This window comes from Elephas maximus, chromosome 13 (genome assembly GCF_024166365.1).
Source record: "Elephas maximus indicus isolate mEleMax1 chromosome 13, mEleMax1 primary haplotype, whole genome shotgun sequence".
Taxonomy (NCBI): domain Eukaryota; kingdom Metazoa; phylum Chordata; class Mammalia; order Proboscidea; family Elephantidae; genus Elephas; species Elephas maximus.
In genome coordinates this window covers 75,590,145-75,613,705 of record NC_064831.1, presented here as the reverse complement: position 1 = coordinate 75,613,705, position 23,561 = coordinate 75,590,145, and the positions used below count along the sequence as shown (strand labels likewise).

The 23,561-nt window shown below is 51.3% G+C and overlaps 1 protein-coding gene across 7 annotated transcripts in view; it reads left to right on the top strand.

The window, feature by feature from the left end:
- ZNF710 (zinc finger protein 710) overlaps nt 1–22,860 on the top strand; it is a 78,951-nt gene extending 56,091 nt beyond the window's left edge. For 4 of the 7 annotated variants that reach the window (XM_049905245.1, XM_049905246.1, XM_049905249.1 and 1 more), the window contains 3 exons: nt 11,020–12,508; nt 16,235–16,426; nt 16,942–18,822. In XM_049905245.1, coding sequence (XP_049761202.1) covers nt 11,048–12,508; nt 16,235–16,426; nt 16,942–17,316 — 2,028 coding nt within the window. In that variant the 5' untranslated portion in view covers nt 11,020–11,047 and the 3' untranslated portion in view covers nt 17,317–18,822. Of the gene's footprint in view, nt 1–364; nt 9,028–9,865; nt 10,227–11,019; nt 12,509–16,234; nt 16,427–16,941; nt 18,824–22,416 lie in introns of those variants that run through there. The other 3 variants (XM_049905244.1, XM_049905248.1, XM_049905243.1) reach the window with 3 other exon arrangements.
- The last annotated feature ends 701 nt before the right edge of the window (nt 22,861–23,561 follow it).

Here is a 23,561-nt window from a genome sequence, read left to right as displayed (position 1 = left end):
ACTGGACTGGGGAATCTGGGGGTCAGGGAATGGGGTTTCTTTTCCCTCCTTTCTTTTTTTTTTTAAAGCAAGAGATAAATAAATGTCACCCTGAGATGACAAGAGAACATTGACAGAGATAAAAGTAGAGTAAAAGGGAGTGAGAGACCAAAAGCAAAGGACGGGGGATTTGGACTCTACACTGCAATGAGGGGAGAGATGAAATAGAAAAGAAAGAGATGAGACGGGAGTGCAGGACTGAGATGCAGAGCGGAGGAAGGGGTTGCCAGGGAAACGGAAGGAGGGGAGGAATGAAGGGAGAGGAAGATGGGATGGAGAAGGCTGGTGGAGGGTGCATGTGGGAGGGGCCTGAGACTGGAGGCTGGGGAGGAGGAAGGGAAGCCATGAGGGGCTCTCAGTCTCAATCAGACCGCAGTGTGGGGAAACTGAGGCTGACCGGGGAAGAAGACCTGGCCCAGAAAGTTCATCCCCGCCAAGGGCTGATGGGGTGGAAAGAGTGGCAGCCTCTCCAAGCTCAGTTTCCACATTCTAGATAGGAATGGTACTCCCCACCCCAGAGGGCCTCCCAGAGGCAGCATGTGTTCGTCCCTGGGCCTGACAAAGTTCAAGGCCAATAAATGCTTGTGTTCCTTCACTTGGGATTCTTATCTCTGTCCCCTGAACTTGTGAGCCGAAGTTTTTTGTTTTTTGTTTCTGTTACTTTAAGCTGGTGATCTTTGGGCCCAGCATTGTGTACTTGTTTGGAGGACAGTAGTGCTTTTTTGTTTCCGGAATTAGAGGAAAGATGTGGAGCCTCCCAGAAACATGGGGTCCTGGGAAGAGGAACTGGTCCCGAAGCTCAGAGAAAGGAAGCCCAGATTCAGGGGTTTCCACCTGGCTGCTTTCCAAAGGCTGGGCTCAGCAAGGGACCTTTTTTTTTTTTCTTTGCACTTGAACATGGGTATTTTCAAAAGGGCAATGGTTCCTTCTATATGTACTCTGCTAGGGATGCTATGGTGAGCAAACAGACAAGATCGCTAACTGGGATGCCAGGTAATTGTACAAATTGCCGAGTAATTGTACAAATAAATATATCATTAAGCATTGCCATAAGGACCTGGCAGGAAAAGTATAAAACTTCAAATTGCTTAGAACTCAGGGGAACAGACCTGTTTGGGAGGATCAGGGAAGGCTTCCTGAGGAGGTGATGCCCGAGTGGAAAGCAGAAGGATAAGGAACAAAGAAGAACATTTGGGCACAGGGAACAGCATATGAAAAGGCCACATGCAGACAAAGAATAATTGAAGGAAATGAAAGAAAGCCTGTGTGGCTGGGGGGTGATGAGTGAAGGGACAAGCACTTGTGCTATGAAGTTGAAGTTGGCAGAGACCAGCCAAGCAATGTTTTTTATGGGTCCTTGGTGCAATGTTTGGACTTGATTGCAAGAGCAGTGGGAAGCGACTGTGGGGTTGTGAGCAGGGTAGGATGTCATGACCAATGGGTACATGTGAGCACAAGGCTTGCTCTGGATCTCTCTCCCCCTTGGTCTTCACTCTTTATCATTGGAGGACAAAGGGCACCTATGAGGCAGAACTCCTGAGAGCTCAAAATACTTCCTGCAGGTGGGTTGAATATTCCCTGGGTGGGGCAAAAAGCTAACTGCTCAGCTGCGAACTGAAATGTTGGAGATTGGAGCCTACCCAGAAAGGCCTGGCAATCTGCTTTCAGAAAATCAGCCATTGAAAACCCTATGGAGCACAGTTCTACTCTGACACACACAGGGTTGTTACGAATCGAAGTCGACTTGATGGCAACTGAACTGAAGGTGGGTTGGACAGTGGAAATCCTTGGCTCCCTCACACCACCGCAATTCTCTACAGCCTCCAGACTGTTGAGGGTCAACCCCTTGGTGGGGGAGCCTGAGTATGTGGGGGTGGCCACAATGTTTGCCGTGAATGGAAGAAAACTTCACTGGGACTCAAGCTCTCAGGTTAGTTCCCATCGTGGGATGGGGACATTGGTACCTGTTTCCACATCTGTAAAATGAGAGTGTTGCACAGGAGGGACCCCAAAGTTCCTTCCAGCTCTGCTGATGTAATATTGCAAGACCAGCCTAGAGGGCCCGAGGCCAAAGTGGCCAAGGGGGAAGGGCCTACCGGGAGGCCACTGTCCTTCGTGAGACAGCCAAGCTGTCCTCCCTCTCAGAAAAGAAGGACACATACGCTCAGTAGGCATGTGAGTGGCCAGGCAGGAGGACCCATGGACCATGGCTTCTGGGGCCTGATGACTTGAGATCAGAGACACCGCATCCTACCATACTTAGCATCAAGGGAAAGCCACCAAACCCTTCTTACGCAGCTCTGAGGGCAATTTGTGCAGCAGACACCCCATTGACAGGCAAGAATCAGATACCCACCCAACTTGCCTCGGGACCAAGGGGACTGGTCATCAGTGAGAGTCCCCAGTCTAGGAGCAGGACCCAGGCACCATGGGGAATCTGCATAGCCTCAGGGCCCCTCAGGCTTTCCATATAGTATCTCAGTCTGTGTCCTGCTAGGGCTTTGCTTCCTGGACTGCAGGCTCCCTCCTCCTCAAAGGGTCAGCCTCCCAGCTTACTCAAGGTTCCTGTCCCCTGGTGGTGTGGCCCAGCTCCAGCTCGTGGCCCACCTTTGCATTTTCTTTGGGCATCTGCTCCTGTGGTTGATGGCATGAGGCTTGATGTATACCTCATTTCCAAGAAAGGAACCCATTTGCCTAAGTTCACTGAGGGATGGGGAGGAGCAGGACATAGGCCCAGGGTCCCCTACTGTGTGACCTGTCCTTGGTAAGACACCTGGGATGGGGTGGGGACAGGTGTGTTACAGGTGGCTGCCCAGGGGCTGGGTTTGGGCAGTAGCCCTGGGAGAAGAATGAGGAAGGAGCACGCCTGGGTGGGCTGTCACAGGTCACTTTAATTTAAGCATCCTCATCAGCTGTTACTAATTGACTTGGAGAATTAAAACCATCTGAGAAGCTTCTAGAACATACAAATGCCCAAGCCTGTAGTAGTGTCCTAGGGCTGCTCTAACAAAACACCACCAAGTGGGCAGCTTAAAACAACAGAGTTATTCTCTTACAGTTCTGGAGGCCAGTGTCTGAGATCAAGATGTCAGCAGAGCCATGCTCCAGCTGAAGGCTCTAGGAGAGGATCCTTCCTTGCCTCTTCTAGCTTCTGGTGGTCCCAGGTGTTGCTTGGCTTGTGGCAGCATCACTCCAGTCTCTGCCTCCATCTTCACACAGCCCCTTCCCTCTGTGTCTATCTCTGTGCCTCTTCTTTTTTTGTAAGGACACCAGTCACGTTTGATTAGGTCCCACCCTACTCCAGTATGACCTCATATTAACTTAACTGATTATATCTGCAAAGATGCTATTTCCCTGTAAGGTCACCTTCACAGGTACTGGGGGTTAGGAACTTGGCATATCTTTTTGGAGGTATGAATCAACCCATAACGAGGTCCCATATCCAGAGATTCTGATTTAACTGGTCTGGGGTGAAGCCCAGATATTGGTACTGTAATTGAATGATGCCAGTTCTGGAACCCTGTGGGACCAGGGTCTCTGTCGTCTGGGAGGCGGGGAGACTTTCAGAACAGGCCTTGCTGTCACAGGTCTGTGGGAGGGACTGCCCTGCCTGTGAGGGTGAGGCTGAAGCTCTCCCAGGGGAAGGAGCTTAGAGCTGGCCTCATAGGCCTGCGCTCCTGGGGACTGGCCCAGAACAAAGCCTTTCTCTGTGCAGCCTGGAGGCGACCCCTGGGGAGGACGCAGAACTGCTCTGAGGTTAAGGAGAGCAAAGCAAGGGCTTTCCGTCTAGCCCCATTCATTCATTCACTCGAGGTCTCTTGGTGACAGTATCAGCTTCTTTCCCATCCTCTTTTCCCCACAGGCCCTGATTTAGCAGGCCCTCAAGGTGGTATCTTTCTCTCAAGCTGCTCCCCTGCTGGGCTCTGTTTCCCTGCACTCACTGTCCCCAAGGCGCAGTCTGTCTGATGGGGGAGGCACCCATAAGTAGACACAGTTGTGAACCAGCATCGTGTTGTCAGGTGTGGAAGAGGGCTCTGTCCCCACCCCACAGGCTGAGGAAGGCTTCCCAGGGAGGCAGTGCCTGCACTGAATCCTAAAAGATGAGGAGAAATTCTCCCGGGGGGAAAGAAGGGTAGTCCTAGCAGCGGAGTCAGCCCATGTAAACGCCCTGCGGTGGGAACCAGCAGTGTGCAGAGAACTGAGTGGACATGCGGAACGAGAGACAGAGAGACAAGAACGCTGATGGAGGGTCAGATGGGGCCTGGCTGGGGACAGCCTTCGGCAGCAAGCTAAGCATGGGCACTTCATCCTACAGGGGCTGTCAGTGGGATCGTGGGCCAGAAACTTGCATTCTAGTCCTTGCTTCCGCACCATCTTGCTGTGTGACCTGGGTCAGCCATCTCTGGGCCTCAGTTTCCTATCTATAAAAAGGAGCAGGACACAGTGATCATTTTATGTGGTTTGCAGGTTGGTGGTGGCCCAGCCACTCTGACCTCTGGAGTCAGGGTTCAGCCAGTCTGTCCACAGAGAAAAGGGGAACCTGAGGCAGAGACGAGTCCTATAAGGAAGAGAGGCACACACTTCCCCCAGGCCACCCTCCGGCCTCCAGCCCCAGGAGGCAGCCTGCACCTGCTGGGCCCCTGGGCTGCTGAGTGGAGGCCTTGTGGCCTAGGCAGAAGTGAGACTGTGGCAAGGAGCCCAAGGTTTGCACAAGTTTCCTGGCTTTCGCTTCCTCTTCCTCCTCCTTTCTGGAGATGTGAGCAGAGTTTACCTCTCAGTCTCCTGTCAGGAGGAAGACAGAGGAAACAAAGGAGGTGGTTTCGCTATTGAGTTCCCTGAAGGTTTTTACAGACTGGGACTTTTCTCCATTCCAGGCTCAGTTCCCTGTCCTGCCACACCCCAGGATCAGCCTCTCTGGAGTGTGGTTTAGGGTCTCCAGGGGCAAAGGGCACAGAGCCACTGTCCCTAAGAGAACAGCTGGCAACAGAGGCTAGAAAGGGAAGCCAGAGCCAGGTCTTGGAGGGCTTGAATGCCAAACCCAGGAGAGACCCTCCTCTCTTGCTCTGATGGGCCTTCCCTAGGCAGGCCTTTTAAGCCCCCAGACTCCTGTCTCACTAGCCACAAGCCAGACCAGACCTTGGGTGCCTTCTATCGTGCTCTGCCTCACCATCTCTGTCCCAGGGGACACCAGCCACCCTGAGCCACCCCCTTGCAGCCTTCTGCTCACCACTGTTACTGGGACTCTCCCCTGCTCCTAGAAAAGTATCCAGCCCTCAAGAGGCTCTTGTGCCCATTTTACAGATAAGGAAGCAGAGACCCTGAGGGTCACACAGCAAGTCATTCATTAATTCTCTCACAAGGCTGTTTACAGGAACCATAGTAGGATGGAGGAACTAATGAGGCAATACATGGAACAACAGTGGGAGGCCTGGGTCCTCATGTGGGTGGGGAGAGCCTCCTGCTGGGCATTGGAGGAGGACACTGACATCTGTTCCCAGAGGCAGCCTGACCCTCAGGCCTGAGTGTGGGAGGGTTGATGATAAGCTGGGAAACTGGGCCTATCTTAGGCTTCCAGTGTAAATGGCCAAGTCCCCTCCCTCCCTTTCTCTTCACTCCTCTCCTTCCCTTCCCCCCGCCTTTGTTTCTTGGCCTCCACAGCCTCTTTCCCTCCCACCCCCTGCTCAATCAGGCTCCCCACCTCCCTGTCTGTTCATTCCTCTTCTCTCTCTCTCCCTCTCTCTTTCTCTCTGCTGTGGCTTCCCTTCCCCCACTCCCAGCTCCCAGCACAAGTCTTTAAACTACAATCAGGCAGCTACCCTTTTCCTCTATTTCCCCGCCTCTAACATTTACATTCTCTTGGCTCAGGGTGGGTCGGCTTAGGGGACCAAGGGGCCCTGGTGGGAGGAGTGTTGCACCCCCCACTGACGGGGCCCCGTCATCACCCTGGTCGAGCAGGTGGGGGAGCCCAGGGCACCAGGAGCCTGAGCTGCCTGTTCTCTTGGTCACTGGAGAGCTTTTGTTCTGCGCCCTCAGCACAGGCGGGGAGAGGCCCTGCCCTGAGGAGGAAGTGCCACCTGCGGCCCATGGGTTTGGGCAGCCCTGGTACACATGTAGTGCACACCTGGCAGGTCCTTCTCCTGCCCTGGGAAGCCCCAGGGTTGTAGGGTGTGAGAATGAAGGGGGTGGGGGGTGGACCAGAAAGATGGCTCAGGAGGTGGAGGAATAATGATACCAGGTTACAGAGCCCCCAGCCTCCCACTACTCACACAAGCATGGGAAATGCAGGTAAATTAGATTCCTGCCATCATCTTTCTTTCTCTCTGCCTCTGTCTCAATAAACATACGTACACACAGCCCACTGGGCTGCCTCAGAACCATGCTCTGCTGTGAAGAGGGCAAATAGGTGGATACAGGGCCCAGCCCAGGCCTTGTAAGTTCCATTAAACATGCACTTACGGGGCCCTGTGTGTTGTAGCTGGGCAAGTATCCATCCAGTAGGAGGGAAAGCAGGGGCCTGACAGGCCAGGTGTGGCCGCGAAGGCTTCCAGGAAGAGGTCTTAGTGGACACCAATGAGAGGCCCCAGTTCCCTAGGTCTGCCTGTGGCCCTGACCAGCCAGCCGGGAGCCAGCCTGAAGCTTCACGCTTGAGCTGCCCAGAGCTTGCTCATGGGTTCCCACTGGCTCCTCATAACCTCGAGGTCAGTAGAGCAGCCCTGGGAGTGGAGATGAGACACAGCTCCCAGGTTGCAGAGCCGAAAGGAACAGGGATGGAGATATGGAGCTCAGAGGGGGCTGACTGTAGGGCCAGACAGACCTCAGCCAGCCAGAACCCAGCTCTGCCCAATTAACTGGGCAATCTCGAGCACATTTCTCGGCCCTGGAAACACACCAGCCCCCACAGAATTGTTTTTGTTGTTGTTGTTAGGTGCTGTCGAGTTGGTTCCGACTCATAGCGACCTTATGCACAATAGAACGAAACACTGCCCAGTCCTGCGCCATCCTTAAAATCGTTGTCATGCTTGAGCTCATTGTTGCAGCCACTGTGTCAATCCACCTCGTTGAGGGTCTTCCTCTTTTCCGCTGACCCTTTACTTTGCCAAGCATGGCGTCCTTCTCCAGGGACTGATCCCTCCTGACAACATGTCCAAAGTATGGAAGACGCAGTCTCGCCATCCTAGCTTCTAAGGAGCATTCTGGTTGTACTTCTTCCAAGACAGATTTGTCCGTTCTTTTGGCAGTCCATGGTATATTCAGTATTCTTCACCAACAGCACAATTCAAAGGTATTAATTCTTTGGTTGTCCTTATTCACTGTCCAGCTTTCACATGCATATGATGCGATTGAAAATACCATGGCTTGGGTCAGGCACACCTTAGTCTTCAAGGTGACATCTTTGCTCTTCAACACTTTAAAGAGGCCCTTTCCAGCAGATTTGCCCAATGCGATGCGTCTTTTGATTTCTTGACTGCTGCTTCCATGGCTGTTGATTGTGGATCCAAGTAAAATGAAATCCTTGACAACTTCAATCTTTTCTCCGTTTACCATGATGTTGCTCATTGGTCCAGTTGTGAGGATTTTTGTTTTCTTTATGTTGAGGTACAATCCATACTGAAGGCTGTGGTCTTTGATCTTCACCAGTAAGTGCTTCAAGTCCTCTTCACTTTCAGCAAGCAAGGTTGTATCATCTGTATAACGCAGGTTGTTAATGAGTCTTCCTCCAATCCTGATGCCCCGTTCTTCTTCGTGATAATCCAGCTTCTCAGATTATTTGCTCAGCGTACAGATTGAATAGGTATGGTGAAAGGATACAACCCTGAAGCACGACATTCCTGACTTTAAACCAGTCAGTTTTTAGGATTACATAAATGGCTCACTGGGCCCTGCTGAGCACTTACTAATCAGATGCTTAGCTGTTCCACCTCTTTGTGTTTGTGGTGAGTTGTCAGCACCTCTGGGTCATCCCCTTTTACACCAGCACAAGCCCCTGTCATTGAAGCACGTTCTGCGTTCCTCAGCCCCAAAGCCAAACCACCCGCTATTATAGGAAGGTGCCTTTCTGGCGGCTTCGCCAGAGGTAGGGGAATAGACTGGATTTGCACCTGGTGTCCAGAGCAATCATTAGGAGTGGCCGCTTTTACTCTTGGAAGGTCCGGTTTGGACAATAAATTACATGGTTACCCTCCCTGCAGGGAACCATACCGGACCTGTTCTCCAGTTCCCATGGGTGTGTGCTGCCTGACTTTCCTGCCGCCTCATCTCTAGTGCAGTTTTAAGTGTTTCTGTGTCCCTGGAATTGGGGCCGAGGAGGGGAAGGTCAGGGGTGGGCGCTAACACTCACGCCATGGTGATAATGTGCAGGCCCCGACACTCTTGCCACATCTCATTACCACCCTGTGAGTCAGGCATCTCTCCCCATCTGTACAGATGAGGAAACTGAGGCTCGGCACATGGCAGGACTTGCCCAAGGTCACACAGTCAGTAAATGGCAGATTCTGGATTTGCACTCAGAATCCAGCGCCAGGACCTTGCACGGGCTTCACTATTGATGATTAGTTCTTCCTCCTTGCTGGCCCTGCCTTGAGGGAAGTCTAGAAAATGCTGAGTACAGTGTTTGCTCAAACCCACAGCAGACATGTGGGCTGCTGCCAGGTGCTGCGTCAGAGGCAGGCCGCCGTGACTGGAGGGAGTGACTTCCGCAAGGGGTGGTTGGGCTTGCTCAGAAAACCCAGCAGTGCCTGGTGGACGTGGGGTAGGGGTGGCTGTGGTGGGCCCCATGAGAACAGAGACCCTGCCTTATTCACCTTGCTATCCCCAAGCACAGGGACTTATGAACAAATATTTGCGGCATGAATGATTGAATGAATGAGTTCTTAGTCCCTGGTGATTGTCCTCAGTCCTTGAAGCTTTTGGAAAAAGCTGGGATCCCAAAGCGGAGAGATCTCTCAGCTCTGTGGCTTTCATCAGAAGAGGTTTCCTCCAAAGATCTAGGTAGGCAAGTAACAGTGATTCTTTATATTTGGTTAGGGCTGTGTAAGTAACGAAGCCCCTTCACCTGTGTTAGGACCTCAGGGCTCTGAACAACTATTTTATAGATGGGGAAATTGAGGCTCAGAAGTGTCTTTGAAGTGACTTTGCTTAGTCACAAGCTAGTAAGTGACAGAGCCGGGATTTGAGGCCAGGCGGCCCAACTCTTAGTTAAAAAGGCAGGGATTCTGAAGCAGATTTAGCCTGTCTGGTCTGTTCCAGATGGACTCTGAACCCCATGTCAAAGGTTTCCTTCAAGAGCCCTACTTTAAGCTTAATAGTGTAATCTTTAGTGTCTGTTTCAAGGAGGCTAATTCCTGTCTGGGGTATTTTTAGCTGGCCTCAGGAAGGGGAAGCTACCCTGTGCTGCGGGAGAGGAGGGCACTAGGCAGAGGGAGCAAGTTTCCTGAGGAAGACCACGAAGCCTCTTTCCCAGAGGGCTGGACCTGACCCCAGGAGATGCCGTAGCAGGACAGCAGGCCAGGCAGGCAGGAGTCACCCCAGGAATAATCTTTTTCCCCTCTCTGGAGTGCCTTTGTGCCAGGCGCAGAGCCGGGGGCGGGTCTGGTCGTGACTATCTGAAGCTGAGACTGGGCACGATGGTTGGGGGAGGTCCCTAGTGCTGGGGAAACCAGGAGACTCGTGAGGGTGGGCTGGGGGCTGGAAGGCCCTGCAAACAGGTGGACTTGAGGGGTGCCTGGGAGGCCGACAAGAGGAGCAAGAGTAGGTTGGGGAGAGGGTGGGGAGAGGGTGTACAGAGTACTTAGGAAAGTAGTGTGCATCGATGCAGCTGGAGCCCATAGGCAGGGAAACACCACTGTGCCTGGGGGTTTGGACCTGAACAAGTGTTTTTAGAAGAACTCATGCTAACTGGAAGGTTAGAGGTTCCAGTCTACCCAGAGGTGCCTCAGAAGAAAGGCCTGGCAATCTACATCCAAAAAATCTGCCACTGAAAACCCTATGGAACACAGTTCTACTCTGACACACATGGGGTCTCCATGAGACAGAGTTGACTAGATGGCAGCAGGTTTTGGTTTGGTTACATCAGAGGCTGTGGCAGTGAACCTGGGAGTCAGTTTTAGCATTCCTTTGGCAGTTGTCTCAAACAGTCTAGCAGTCACAAAAGCCCGTCCTTCAAATCAGATCTTACATGGAACTCCAAGGTATAAATGAATAAAAGCTGTAGATTTTGAATTTATGGGTGTAAATGTAGATATTTAACTGGACAATCAAGAAGAACAATAACCTGTCGTGATGGACACAGACACTTAGCTTCAGGGCTAATGCGTGGTAGCTGCCGTCTGATGATGAGCCTCAGCACCTAATTTATATTATGTTGCCTTGTTTTTTTCCCAATATATTTTTAAAAACAAAAAAAAGTATTCATACAGCCAAGCCATCACAAGTGGTAACAGTTGTTTAACACCTCACTGTACAGTCTCAAGGCCTGTGCAAAATTAATTACCTTGGCAGCAAAGCCAGGGAGGCTATCCAGTGTCTTGGGATGTGGTATATATATATATACACACATACATACATATATATATATACATATATGTATATACACACACATATATGGGTTTTTAAAATAGTAGAATCTGTATGTCTTACAATTTTGAATCAAATTTTTGAGGAACCCCTGAAGGGCCCAAGGAACACAGTTTGAGAACCACCAAAGAAGTCTACTCTCCCTGTTTTCCAAATGAGAGGACTAAGGCTGGCAAGGAGCAGGGCTTACCAAGGATCCCATGGGGATAGGGGAGACGTGGTCAGATACACAGAGGGTGTCATTGCTCCTTGTAATTATAAGTGTGCCCTGTTCCCAAGGCAGCAGTAGGAAGATGTCAGGCCCAGGCCCACCAGAAATCAACTGAGTCCTGTCTGTGCTGCATGTGTGTCTGTCTGTGGTGTGCAGCATTGAACCGGCACTATTAACATCCCCTTCTCCTCCCGCAGTAATGCCCTCCTAGCCAGCCGCCGCGGGATGGAGGGCTTCATGGACTCAGGGACACAGACGGATGCCGTGGTGGTGCTGTCCTTGGCTCAGGCCGCCGTGCTGGGCCTGGTCTCCGAAAATGAGCTCTTTGGAGCCACCATAAGCGCCGAGGCCTTCTACCCAGACCTGGGGCCTGAGTTATCTGGGGCGGCCATGGGGGAGCCTGGGCCACCGGGCCCTGATGTCTACCAGCTGGCCTGCAATGGGCGGGCCCTGGAGGAGCCAGTGGAGGAGGAGGTGCTGGAGGTGGAGGCTGCCTTTGAGAAGCACACCCGGCGGAAGACACGGCCCCCTGTGCGGCTGGTACCCAAGGTCAAGTTTGAGAAGGTGGAGGAAGAGGAGGAGCAGGAGGTATATGAGGTATCTGTGCCTGGCGATGACAAGGAGGCAGGCCCAGCAGAAGCCCCCGCCCAGGTGGCCAGTGGCGGCTGTGAAGCCCTAGTGCAGAGCAGTGCTGTCAAGATGATCGACCTCAGCGCCTTCAGCCGCAAGCCCCGGACGCTTCGGCACCTACCCCGAACCCCGCGGCCGGAGCTGGACGTGGCCCCCTACGACCCTCACTTCCCTGACCCAGCCCAGGATGGCTACCCCGAGCCCAGCGTGGCGCTACCGGGGGCCGAGTCTGTGACTACTGAGTGTGGTTTCGAGCCGCCCCACCTGGCCCCCCTGAGTGATCCTGAGGCCCCCACCATGGAATCCCCAGAGCCAGTGAAGCCGGAGCAGGGCTTCGTGTGGCAGGAGGCAGGCGAGTTCGAAACGGACGCAGCAGGCTCAACGGTGGAGCGCCACAAGAAGGCCCAGCTGGATCGCCTGGACATCAACGTGCAGATCGACGACTCCTACCTGGTGGAGGCAGGCGACCGCCAGAAGCGTTGGCAGTGCCGCATGTGTGAGAAGTCCTACACGTCCAAGTACAACCTGGTGACGCACATCCTGGGCCACAATGGCATCAAGCCACACTCGTGCCCACACTGCAGCAAGCTCTTCAAGCAGCCTAGCCACCTACAGACGCACCTGCTGACACACCAGGGCACGCGGCCCCACAAGTGCCAGGTGTGCCACAAGGCCTTCACGCAGACCAGCCACCTCAAGCGCCACATGCTGCTGCACTCGGAGGTCAAGCCCTACAGCTGCCACTTCTGTAGCCGTGGCTTCGCCTACCCCAGTGAGCTCAAGGCCCACGAAGTGAAGCACGAGAGTGGCCGCTGCCACGTCTGTGTCGAGTGCGGCCTGGACTTCTCTACCCTGACGCAGCTCAAGCGCCACCTTGCCTCCCACCAGGGCCCCACCCTCTACCAGTGCCTCGAATGCGACAAGTCCTTCCACTACCGCAGCCAGCTGCAGAACCACATGCTGAAGCACCAGAACGTGCGGCCCTTCGTGTGCACTGAGTGCGGCATGGAGTTCAGCCAGATCCACCACCTCAAGCAACACTCGCTCACCCACAAGGTAAGGCCGCCTGCCCTGTGCTGTTGCCCCGTCCCAGGCCTTTGCCCAGTTTCCTCCCCTCCCACATGGTCTCGTCCCCTGCTTCTCAAAGGGTGGCTCCCAGGATAATGTAAGTGGTACACAGAGGAACACTGCTGGTTTTTATAGCTACGTATTTATTTGGATGAGTGTTAGAAAAAAATAGTAATTTGAAGTTACTTTTTCAAACAGTAAAACCTCATTTATTTTATCATTTTTTTAATCAAGTGTTTCAGAAACCCCTGAAGGACCCAGGGAACACAGTTTGAGAATAACTGAAGTAGCCCAACCTCCCTGTTTCACAGACAGGAGAACCGAGGCCAGAGAGAGGCCAGGATGCCACGGAGAGGTGGATGAGATGGTCAGAGATATTGAGGGCTCCCTTTGCTCCTACATAATTACAAAAGTGTATCAAAACCTGGAACTTCACAGGTATCGCCCTTTAGGAAAAGGCTAAATGTATTTAATTTTTAAAAGGGAATAGATATAAGGAAAAGTATTTGTTACGGAAAGGCACAGGTAGTTCTAGAATACGGCTAAGCTAGACAAAGGTTTTGTGGAGACGGAAGATTGAGCAACGCTTTCTGATCCACTATGTTCCTGAGCCCAGCCTTGACCCTTTGACCTGTTCTCCCCTGCACGCCCCTCTCTCTCTTCAGGCTATTAACCGCTCTGCCTTCCAGCCAGCATCCCCTCCTCGAGAAGCCCTTACGTCCAGGCAAGTGGACTGAGGCCTCTCAGACCTCACACATCTCACTTAGGCACTTGGCTGCCCCATGGTTTCCACCCCAAATCCAGGGCTTCGAGCTGGTTCATTCCAGTTCGAACCCCTGTTGAGAATTTGCATTTCCACTCCAGATATAATGAATCAATCTACCTTTTAGCAAGACCTCCAGGTGATTCTTACGTATAATAAATTTTGAGGACCACTGCTCTACTAGTGGAGACCCTGGTGGAGTTAGTGGTTAAGAGCTACAGCTGCTAACAAAAAGGTCAGTAGTTTGGATCCACCAGGAGCTCCTTGGAAACTCTATGGGGCAGTTCTACTCTGTCCTGTAGGGTCGCTATGAGTTGGAATCGGCTCCACGGCAATGGGTTTGGTTTGGTTGGGTTTGGTTTGGTTGGGTTGGGTTTGCTCTACTAGTGGTTCTCAGAACGGATCCCTAACCAGCAGCATTAGCATTGCCTGGGAACTTGTTAGAAGGCCAATTCTCAGCAGGGGTTCAAACCAGCATGAACCGGTTCAAAGTTCTGCCCAAATCCAACCAAGTTAATTCTTCAAAGCTAAATGTGTATATATCTTCCTGTCTTAGTGATGCTCAGTGGTGGCCTTAGTGATACTTCAGGTCAAACTTGGGTCCTTCTTTCCTGCAGTGGACACTACAGAGACTGGGGAAGCAACAGCCTGCCAAGCCAAGAATCTAGCTTTCTCTACCCCGGGAACATTTTCTGCTAGAGCAGGGGTGATTTGTAGGTTTCATTGCAGGTGCCTCCTCCAGTAGGTTGGTAGAAGCTGCCTAGAGTGTAATGTTAAGGAGGATTCTGAAGCTGAACCTGGGCTCTACAGTAAGGTTTTCTGATCCATATTAACGTCTGCAGGGGGTCAGAGTGCTGAGTGATGACATGTATGCTACATATTTGTCATCTTCCTCCTCTACTAGTTCAAAGTGTTGAAAGATAAATAATACTGTAAAGAAAAACTGAAAGCAAAAATCAAAGGCTAATGAAATTGAAAATGTCCCTATCATCAGCCTAAGTTTGCACACCACGCACTCACAATAAACTCCCAAAGGGCAGAGCCCCCTAGTGGTCACACACATACCGTGTGTCCAGTGGGCATACAAAACACAAGGCGTAGCCACTGTCCTGCTGGAGTCCCTATCCAATAAAAGAAAGAGACAGACATGGGAACCATTAAATTATAATACAAAACTTTGTACCAAACAAGCGGTCAGACAGCAGCCGTGACCACAGACACATGTCTGCCCTCTGGGTTTCTGCTAAATTACTTACTCAGCAAAGAGAGGACAGCTGCCCGCTTCCATCCTAACTTTTATCTACAATCAATCATTTGGATCCACTGTGCGCACAGCACCTTATCCTGCTGTGGGGCGGGGAGTGTCATCTCCAAACCAAGGAAAAGCGTGTTGACAGTCCAAACTGGGGGTTTTCACCTGGAGTCTGTGTCTCCTGGGGCTGAGTTTCCCAAACTACATCAATGATAAGACCCACCTGGGGAACGAGTTAAGAAAAATTCAAGCCCCACAGTTGATTCTTAGCACCAGGGAAGCTTAGGAAATGGGGTCAGTGATGGGCTTCCGGGGCTTGGAAATTGTTAAAATTCTACACGGGCCTGAATGTTTATCATTTCACCTGGGGTGGGGAGGAGGGTCCATAGCTTTAATTATGTTCTCCAAGGGGTCCGTGAACCGAAAAGACCACCAAGAGTCAACACGGAGAAGAACATACACACATCCTTGATCTGATGAAACCATCCGCAGCCACCAGACTAAGCCTGGGTCTTCTTTACCACAGGCCCCTGGTAAATGGTCATTGAATGAATGAATGAACAAACTCACATTTATCTTGGCATGGATGTGAACCTCCATACACACCTGTCCTGATGGGTAGGAGACAGCACATTTTGGGGGAAGACCAATAAGACACGGGCTGTTTCTGCCTATTACTGGAGTTTTCCCGGAGCAAGTAGCCCTGCTGTCCTGACATTCTCCCAGTGTTTTGTCTTTTAACAAATTTCCATTTTTTAAAGATACTTTATTTTTTAGAGTAGGAGTCCCTGGGAGGTGCTAATAGTTAAGCACTCAACTACTGACCAAAAGCTCGGTAGTTTGAACCTACCTACAGGTGCCTCAGAAGAAAGGCCTGGCGATCTGCTTCTGAAAGGTCACAGCCTTGAAAACCCTATGGAGCAGATCTGCTCTACACACATGGGGTCACTATGAGTCAGAATTGACAGCAACTGGTATTTTATAGAGCAGTTTTAGGTTTACAAAAAAATTGTACAGAAAGGACAGAGTTCCCATATATTCTGTCTCCTCCCTGCACACAAACCAAATCCGTTGCCGTCAAGTCGATTCCGACTTATACTAACCCCATAGGACAGAGTAGAACTGCCCCACAGAGTTTCCAAGAAGTGGCTGGTGGATTTGAACTGCTGACCTTTTGGTTAGCTACTATACCACCAGAGCTCCCCCTGCACACAGTGATCCCTATTATTAACTAAAGTCTATAATTTGCAGTAGGGTTCGTTCCGTGTTGTACAGTCTCATGGATTTAGACAAATACATAAATGTCATGTGTCCATCATGACAGTATCATGCCCGGTGCTCCATCTGTTCTCCCAGTGGGTTTCAACCACTGATAAAAAACCAAAACCAAACCTGTTGCCATTGAGTCAATTCCAACTCGTAACAGCCCTATAGGACAGAGTAGAATTCCCTAGAGTTTCCAAGGAGCACCTGGTGGATTTGAACTGCCCGCTTTTTGGTTAGCAACCGCAGCACTTAACCACTATGCCACCAGGGTTTTCAGTTAACCAGTGATAGTGGTTCGCAATGGCCCAGTGACCCAGGAAGAGTCATTTCCCAGGAGCAGTGCCCAACACTGTAGCCCCAACATAACCCCAGAAGGGTCAGTTCCTGAGGCTGAGCAACTACGTGGCCCTGACCACTGCCCCCACCTCCACAGGGCGTGAAGGAGTTCAAGTGTGAGGTGTGTGGCCGGGAGTTCACCCTGCAGGCCAACATGAAGCGGCACATGCTGATCCATACCAGCGTCCGGCCATACCAGTGCCACATCTGCTTCAAGACCTTCGTGCAGAAGCAGACCCTCAAGACCCACATGATTGTACACTCCCCCGTCAAGCCATTCAAATGCAAGGTACCAGGCGGTCAGGCCGGGACTAGAGACCTCCCTATGAGCGGCCTGGAGTCAGCATGATGGCAGTACCCGTGACCCCTGCCTTGAGCTGGCCTGGCCAGTGGGAGTGAGGGAAGCCCTGGTTGGGTCAAACTTGCTTGAGCTTTGGGAGTTGGAGTGGGCAAGGTTGGGGTTCAAATCCTAGAAGCTGCTGAAGTTGTGCTTCTTAAAAGCTGGGGAGGGGCGCGAGCCCAGTGCAACTACGGCAAAAGTGGCCAGGCCTCGGGCTCAGTGCAGTCAGAGATCCAAGCTCCAGGCTTCTGATAACTCCAGCCCAAGGAGAGCAGGGGAGGCCCACAGGAACAGTGACCAGGAACGGCTTGTTTCTCTGCCTCTCAGGTCACATAGGAAAGGACAAAGCTAGTATTATCCACAGCGAATAGGATTCCAGCCCAGCCAGGGAGGTGGGAGTGCGCTGGGTATCCACGGAGGGCAGACTCCCCGCGGGCTGATGGCACTTGGTCCATGTGTTCCAGGTGTGTGGGAAGTCCTTCAACCGCATGTACAACCTGCTGGGCCACATGCACCTGCACGCGGGCAGCAAGCCCTTCAAGTGCCCCTACTGCTCTAGCAAGTTTAACCTCAAGGGCAACCTGAGCCGGCACATGAAGGTCAAGCATGGCGTCATGGACATCGGCCTGGACAGCCAAGGTGGGTGGGCCACACATGGCGGACGGGGCAGGAGCCATCCTCTCATGGCACACTCAGGAGCCTCCTATCCAGCTGGGGAAGTGGGGAGGCTTGCCAAGGCTGAGGCACAGGTCTGGAGAGAGGGAACCCTGGAGGGCCATCATGCTGAAAATGGTGGGATATTTATGTATTCTTCAAAAGACTCAAGTGGGCTCACATAAACAATAATAATAAAAATAATAACTAACATTTATTGAGTGCTAACTGTGTGCCAGGCCTTTATTAACTCATGTGATCCTTGCAATGAGGTTGGTTCTGTTGTTATCCCCATTTTACAGATGCACAAATTAAAGGACAGAGAACTTAGGTAACTCATACAAGATCACAACACAAGGACGTAGAGACAGCACTTAAGTGGATGAGAAAGAAAGTAACAAAAAGGAAAATGGTAGCTGGAAAGGTAAAGGAGAGTCAGGTGAGGTCATAACTACAAGCACACTGTGGGAGGTCCTATGGATGTACAGAGGTGAGCTCTGAGCTTCCCAGCAGCCAAGGCATAGAGTATAAAGCCATCAGTCACGCTGTTCACAGTGCCTGTCAAAGAGAATGTAACCCACATACTCAGGAGAGAGCCAGGTGATCCTACTATTAAGATCTGGGAGAAATTTCCAGAAAGGACCCTACACCTCAGCAGTTGGTAGGTGAAGTCATGAGGCTGTTTGTTATAATATCCCTAAGTATTAGGGATAGCCTTTCGCTCATTACTGGTCAGGAGTGAAAGCCCCTCTGTTGGGCTCCAGCAGAGCTAGTTGCTAGTCTCATAGCGGGGAAGAGGTACTCTAGATAATCTACAGGGAGCAGGGTGCTGACTGCACTTCAGGAAGGCTCCTATATAGTCTGGAGCCACTGGGTTTTCTGGTGCCCCTTCTGAAACAAACTAGCTGGGAACCTGCCTTGTAATTGAGTAAGTTGACATAACATATGGGATTATTCACTGGAAGCCAGTCAGATGTTGGGGGACATCTGCGGTAACCCTGACTTTGGTTTTGGAGCAGGTAGCCAGTGAATAGCCTGTATTCTCTGGCAGAAGTAGCCGGTTGTCTTTTTTTTTTTTTTTTTTTTCCAGTTGTCTATTAAAGATGCACCTGGTCTGTGAGGATAAAACCCTGCTGGCTGCATATAAATGCTCTCTATGCCTCTACTCAAAATGTAGTAGGAGAACCAAGGAACCTTGGCATCACCTGAGATCTTGCTAGAAATGCAAAGTCTCAGCCCCACCCCAGACCTACTGAATCAGGCCCTGCATTCTTTCAAAAAAGATCCCTCGGTGATTTACATGAGCAGTAAAATTTGGGAAGCATTGAACTAGAGTGGCGATTCTCCAACTTTAGCGTGCACCAGAATTACCTGAGGGGCTTGTTAAAACAGACTGCTGGGCCCTAAGCCCCGAGTTTCTGAGGATATCGTAGGTCCAGAGTGGGGCCCGAGAATTTGCATGTCTGGCAAGTTTCCAGGTGATTTTCATCCTGCTGGCTCAGCAACCTCACTTTGAGAACCGTTGATCTAGACTACAGGACTCGTTCCTCAAACTCAGCTGCACGTTAGCATCACCTGAGTGTTTTAAAAATGCTGATTCCTGCTGCCAGGAATTCTAGTGTAATTGATCTGCGGTGTGGCCTGGGATCAGGATTTCTTTTAAGCTCTTTAAAAAAAAAAAAAGCAGTTGCCATCAAGTCACTTCCAGCTCACGGCGAATCCATGTGCATCAGAGTAGAACTGTGCTCTGTAGGGTTTTCAACAGCTGATTTTTCAAAAGTAGATCACTAGGCCTTTCTACCAGCATGCCCCTGGGTGGACTTGAACCATCAACCTTTAGGATAGGGGCCAAATGCTTAACCATTGGCACCACCCAGGGACTCCTTAAGTTCCTTAGGTGATTTAATTTAGAGCAGAGTTTGAGGGCCATCACTCCAGTGGACCTGCCATGTATCTAACCCACCGGGAGGGATAGGAGCAAAACCTGTCCTTTTGGAAATAACCAGAGACATCAGGGTACAAGCTCTTTCCATATTAGGTCAATAACCTCAAGTATGTTCGTTAACCTACCTTGGGTTTTTGTTTGTTCTCGGAGAATGAGGCCCCAGGATACCACAGGTGGAACAGGTTTAAAGCACCAATCCTGGCAGGAAGGTAGAGGAGAAACCTCTCAAGTGATTTAAGGCGGAATAGCCCAGGGGATCCATATGACCGCTTTCTCCCTGGCAGTACCAGATGATGGAAAGTAAGACAGATTGACACTGGAATGGGTCTGGCTCAAGCCTGCCTGCTTCTCACATATAACCTGAGTCTGAGAAACTCAGGCTTGACACTTGTCCGGGAGAAAGGCAGCATATATTCTAGATAAAACCACCTAGTAAACTATGGGTCTTTAATTTGCGGAGGTAGATCCATGTCCTTGTAAAGAATAGTAAAAACTATTTCCTAAGGTCAATTGGATGGGACCAATAGAGTTAATAAATACAAATAAATTGGGGGTAGGTCAGATGCAGAGGTGGAAACTTTCCCTGGGTGCTTTAGTTAGCTTATTTTTATAATTAGTTTTATAATATGAGGTTGCAGCAGTAGGATTTCAGGAAGAAGCTTGGAGCCTGTAAGGTCTGCAATACTTGGGGATACTTTATAAAGCCAGGAAGACTCAGGAAGGTGTCAGGAGACTTTGGGCACAAGTAACAGACACACCATTCAGACTGGCTTGAACAATAAGGAAGTAGATTAAGAAATGATTTGACGTCCAGGCCATCTTCACAGTTGGCTGACTCAGCCTCTCAATGATGGCATCAAGGCTAGACACCCTCTGCCTGGCTTTGGTTTTCCTCATGGTCACAAGATGGCTGCCAATGGCCAGCAGGGCAATGTGCTTCTTTGTTCACATCTAGTGGGAGAGAGCTCACTTCTCCTTTGCTCTCTGAAACCAGGCCTTTCCTCATGATTCACTGCCAAGAATTGGGTCACATACCTACCTATTCCTGAACCACTCACTGGCAAGAGGGGAGATTCCTCTTAGACCAGTGATCCTCAGTGGGTGATTTTCCCCCACCCGCACCCCAGGGGACAACAGCCATGTCTGGAGAGATTTTTCGTTAGTCACAACTGGGAGTGGGGGTGCTGTCTACTAGATAGAGACCAGGGATGCTGTTAAACATGCTACAATGCACAGAACAGTCCTCAAAACAGAATTATCCAACCCAAAATGTCGATAGTGTTGAGGTTTTAAAACCCTGCCTTAGACTTTTCAGGGACAGCCTCCCTGGGCTGCGGTCTGCTTCCCCCCAAAACACATCACATCTCCTCAGTGGAGAGCAGCAGAACACACATTGGGGCCTGGCTTCCAGGACTCCTACATCAGGTTCTGGGCGTCCCTCCTTCCTTAACTCATTGGAAGACAGCTGCAGGCCTCCTCCCTGGAGTTACTCATTCTGGCTTTTGTTACAACCCCTTCCCCCAGCTCCCCCCCCCCAAAAAAAACCCCACTGCCATCAAGTTGATTCTGATTCATGGCAACCCCATGTGTTACAAAGAAGAACCACTCAATAAGGTTTTCTTGGGTGTAATCTTTACAGAAGCAGGTCATCAGGCCACTCTTCCATGGTGCTGCTGGGTGGGTTCAAACAGACAACCTTTGAGCGCAAACTGAGCCACCCAGCAGTGCTTTATAGTATGAAGTATATAGTAAGAGCTTTCTAGTAAGATTTCAATTTGATAAAGCGGGCTCTTAGAGCTTTTGCCTCATGTACAGGGGCGGATTATCCAATAGTAAAGGCAAGCACAGTGCTTACCTTGCTTACCAGATCACCTGTAGTAAACAATTTCACATTGTTTTCATATCAAAGATTCTGCTTCCCAGTATGGCTGGCATCTGTCTCTCTCCCGGTCCTGCAGCACCTCCCCACAGAATCAAAGCCTCTTTTCAAATTTACAGTCTCTCATGGGGCAGATGACCCAGTAGGCGATGTAAGCACCATAAACAGTTTCGCTACAGATGACCCCGTATTGGATAACCCGCCCCTGCTATGTACCCTTGTTAACCTATCTTGGGTTTTTGTTTGTTCTCAGAGAGCAAGGCCCAAGGATACAACTGGGCAGAACTGGTTTAAAGCAGCAATCCTGGCAGGAAGGCAGAAGAGAAACCCATTTATTCCTCAACTGATTTGAGGCAGAGTAGCACAGTGGTTAAAAGCAGCAGCTCTGGAACCCACAGACTCAGGTCCATATCTACGTGCTAGGTGACCTTTGCCAAGGTGATTAGCCTCTCTGAACCTCAGCTTTTTGATCTGCTAAATGGGGTTGCTGTGAGGACCCCATGAGATGATGCATGTAGTGCCTGGCATGCAGTAGGTGCTAAAGGAATGGTAAGGGAGGCAGCATGGCGCCATAGGCTCTCACAGCAGGGGTCCCAGATGGGTCACTGCAGAGAATGAATAACGAGGGCTTGGTGACTTAAGGGGAGTCCCTGGGTGACACCAATAGTTAAGAACTCAACTACTAGCCAAAAGGTGGCTGTTCGAACTCACTCAGAGGCACCTCAGAAGACAGGCCTGGCAATCTGCTTCAGAAAGATTATAGCCTTGAAAACCCTCTGAAGCAGTTCTACTCTGCACACATGGAGCCAACATGAGTTGGAATCGACTCAACGGCAACTAACAACAACAGTGACTTGGGGGGCGGCGATGCTTCGGTGGTAGAATTCTCACCTTCTATACAGGGTTCAATTCCTGGCCAACATACCTCATGCACAACTACCAGTCACCTGTCAGTGGACGCTTGTTGCTATGACGCTGAACAGTTTTCAGCAGTGCTTCCAGACAGAGATGGACGAGGAGGAAAGGCCTAGTGATCTACTTTCAAACATCAGCCAGTGAAAACCCAATGGTTCACAATGGTCCCGTCCACCACTGATTGTGGGAATGGCACAGGGCCAGGGGGCATTTATTCCGTTGTGTGTGGGGTTACCATGAGTCAGGAGCTGCTAACAGCAGCTAACAAGTGACTTAGGAGGGGCAAAGGCATAATCCAAAGAGGGATTTAAGGCCAGGCCTGCCAGGCTCCCCTGTGAGGGACCCCCACCCAGATACACACAGCTTTAGGCTCCACTCTGAGATGGGGCCTCCCCAGTTTGGATACCTGAAAGGCTGCCGAGAATCCTCAGGAAACCACGACTGGGAAGTCTTTTCTTCAGAAAGATCACTAGCTTCCTGAGCAGGGGTGACCAGCTTCCCCAACGAAGAGGCATCCAAGCCTAATCATAGCCCCTCTCTTCACAGACCCCATGATGGAGCTGACGGGCACTGACCCCTCGGAGCTTGACAGCCAGCAGGAAATGGAGGACTTCGAGGAGAACACCTATACCTACGCAGGCGTGGATGGCAGCACCGAGGCCAGCGTCCTCAGCGAACAGGCCATGAAAGAGATGGCCTACTACAATGTGCTATAGCGTGAGCCCCGCCGCCCCTCTCAGGGCAAGGAGGGCATGGGCGTGGGGGTGAGACCACAGTACTGCAGGCCACACCTCCTGCAGCTGAGAAGCAAGCTACTGCCCCACTGCCCTGTGCCCTTCCCTCCCACCAAGTTGTTTGCACCACTAGGGACTCTGAGACCAACTAAAGACTGTACTACTGGCCTCAGCTGTGAACCAGGCACAGGCCCCAGGCATCCCAGCAAAGGAAGAATAGATAACACGGGAGGCCCAGGGCTGGGTCTCCTTGCCCCGCTGCTGAGGGGGTGTGAGGGGGATGAGGGAGGAGGGGAATACCGAGGGCCACGTGGGGACGGGTCACAGGGACAGACTCTTGGGACCTCCCCTCAAGCCCAGCAGCCAGTGACAGTTCTTTGGGGGTCCTGGGCCCCCTGTCACACAAGAGATCACTTGAGTCATGCCTTGTTTCTCTTCCTGGTCAATTCCTGCCTCTAGGGATGTTTGGCCTCCTGTGCTGGCCAGCACTGACCCCCACACAGCCCCCCTTCAGTCCCTGTGCTATGAAAGGCCCAGGCCTGAGAGCCCCCTTCCCCACCCTGCCCATGGCAGCCAGGCAGGGCACTCTGCCTTCTACCTCCGGTGTCCCCGCACTCTCCTCAGCCAGGTGTGCGTGCGGCCCAGCCCTGGCCTGCAGGAAAGTAGGGTATGGCCTAGCCCCCAGACAATGCCCTCTCTAGGCAGCCCCCAGAAGCCCTGTTTGGAAGTGGTTCTCCACACAGTGTCCCTAAAGTAGATTTCAGGAAATGTCACCCAAGTCTCAGTGCTGAGCTGGGGCACCACATCAGGGCCACCAAGGTGATCAAAGCTGACAGAAACACATGGAGGCCCCTGAAGTGAGGGGGGCAGGGCAAGAGAGGGCTTGTCCTCAGGGGGAAGCCAAGGACCACCTGTCAGGGGAGGGGGACTAAAGTATTTTCTTATTAACAAGTATCC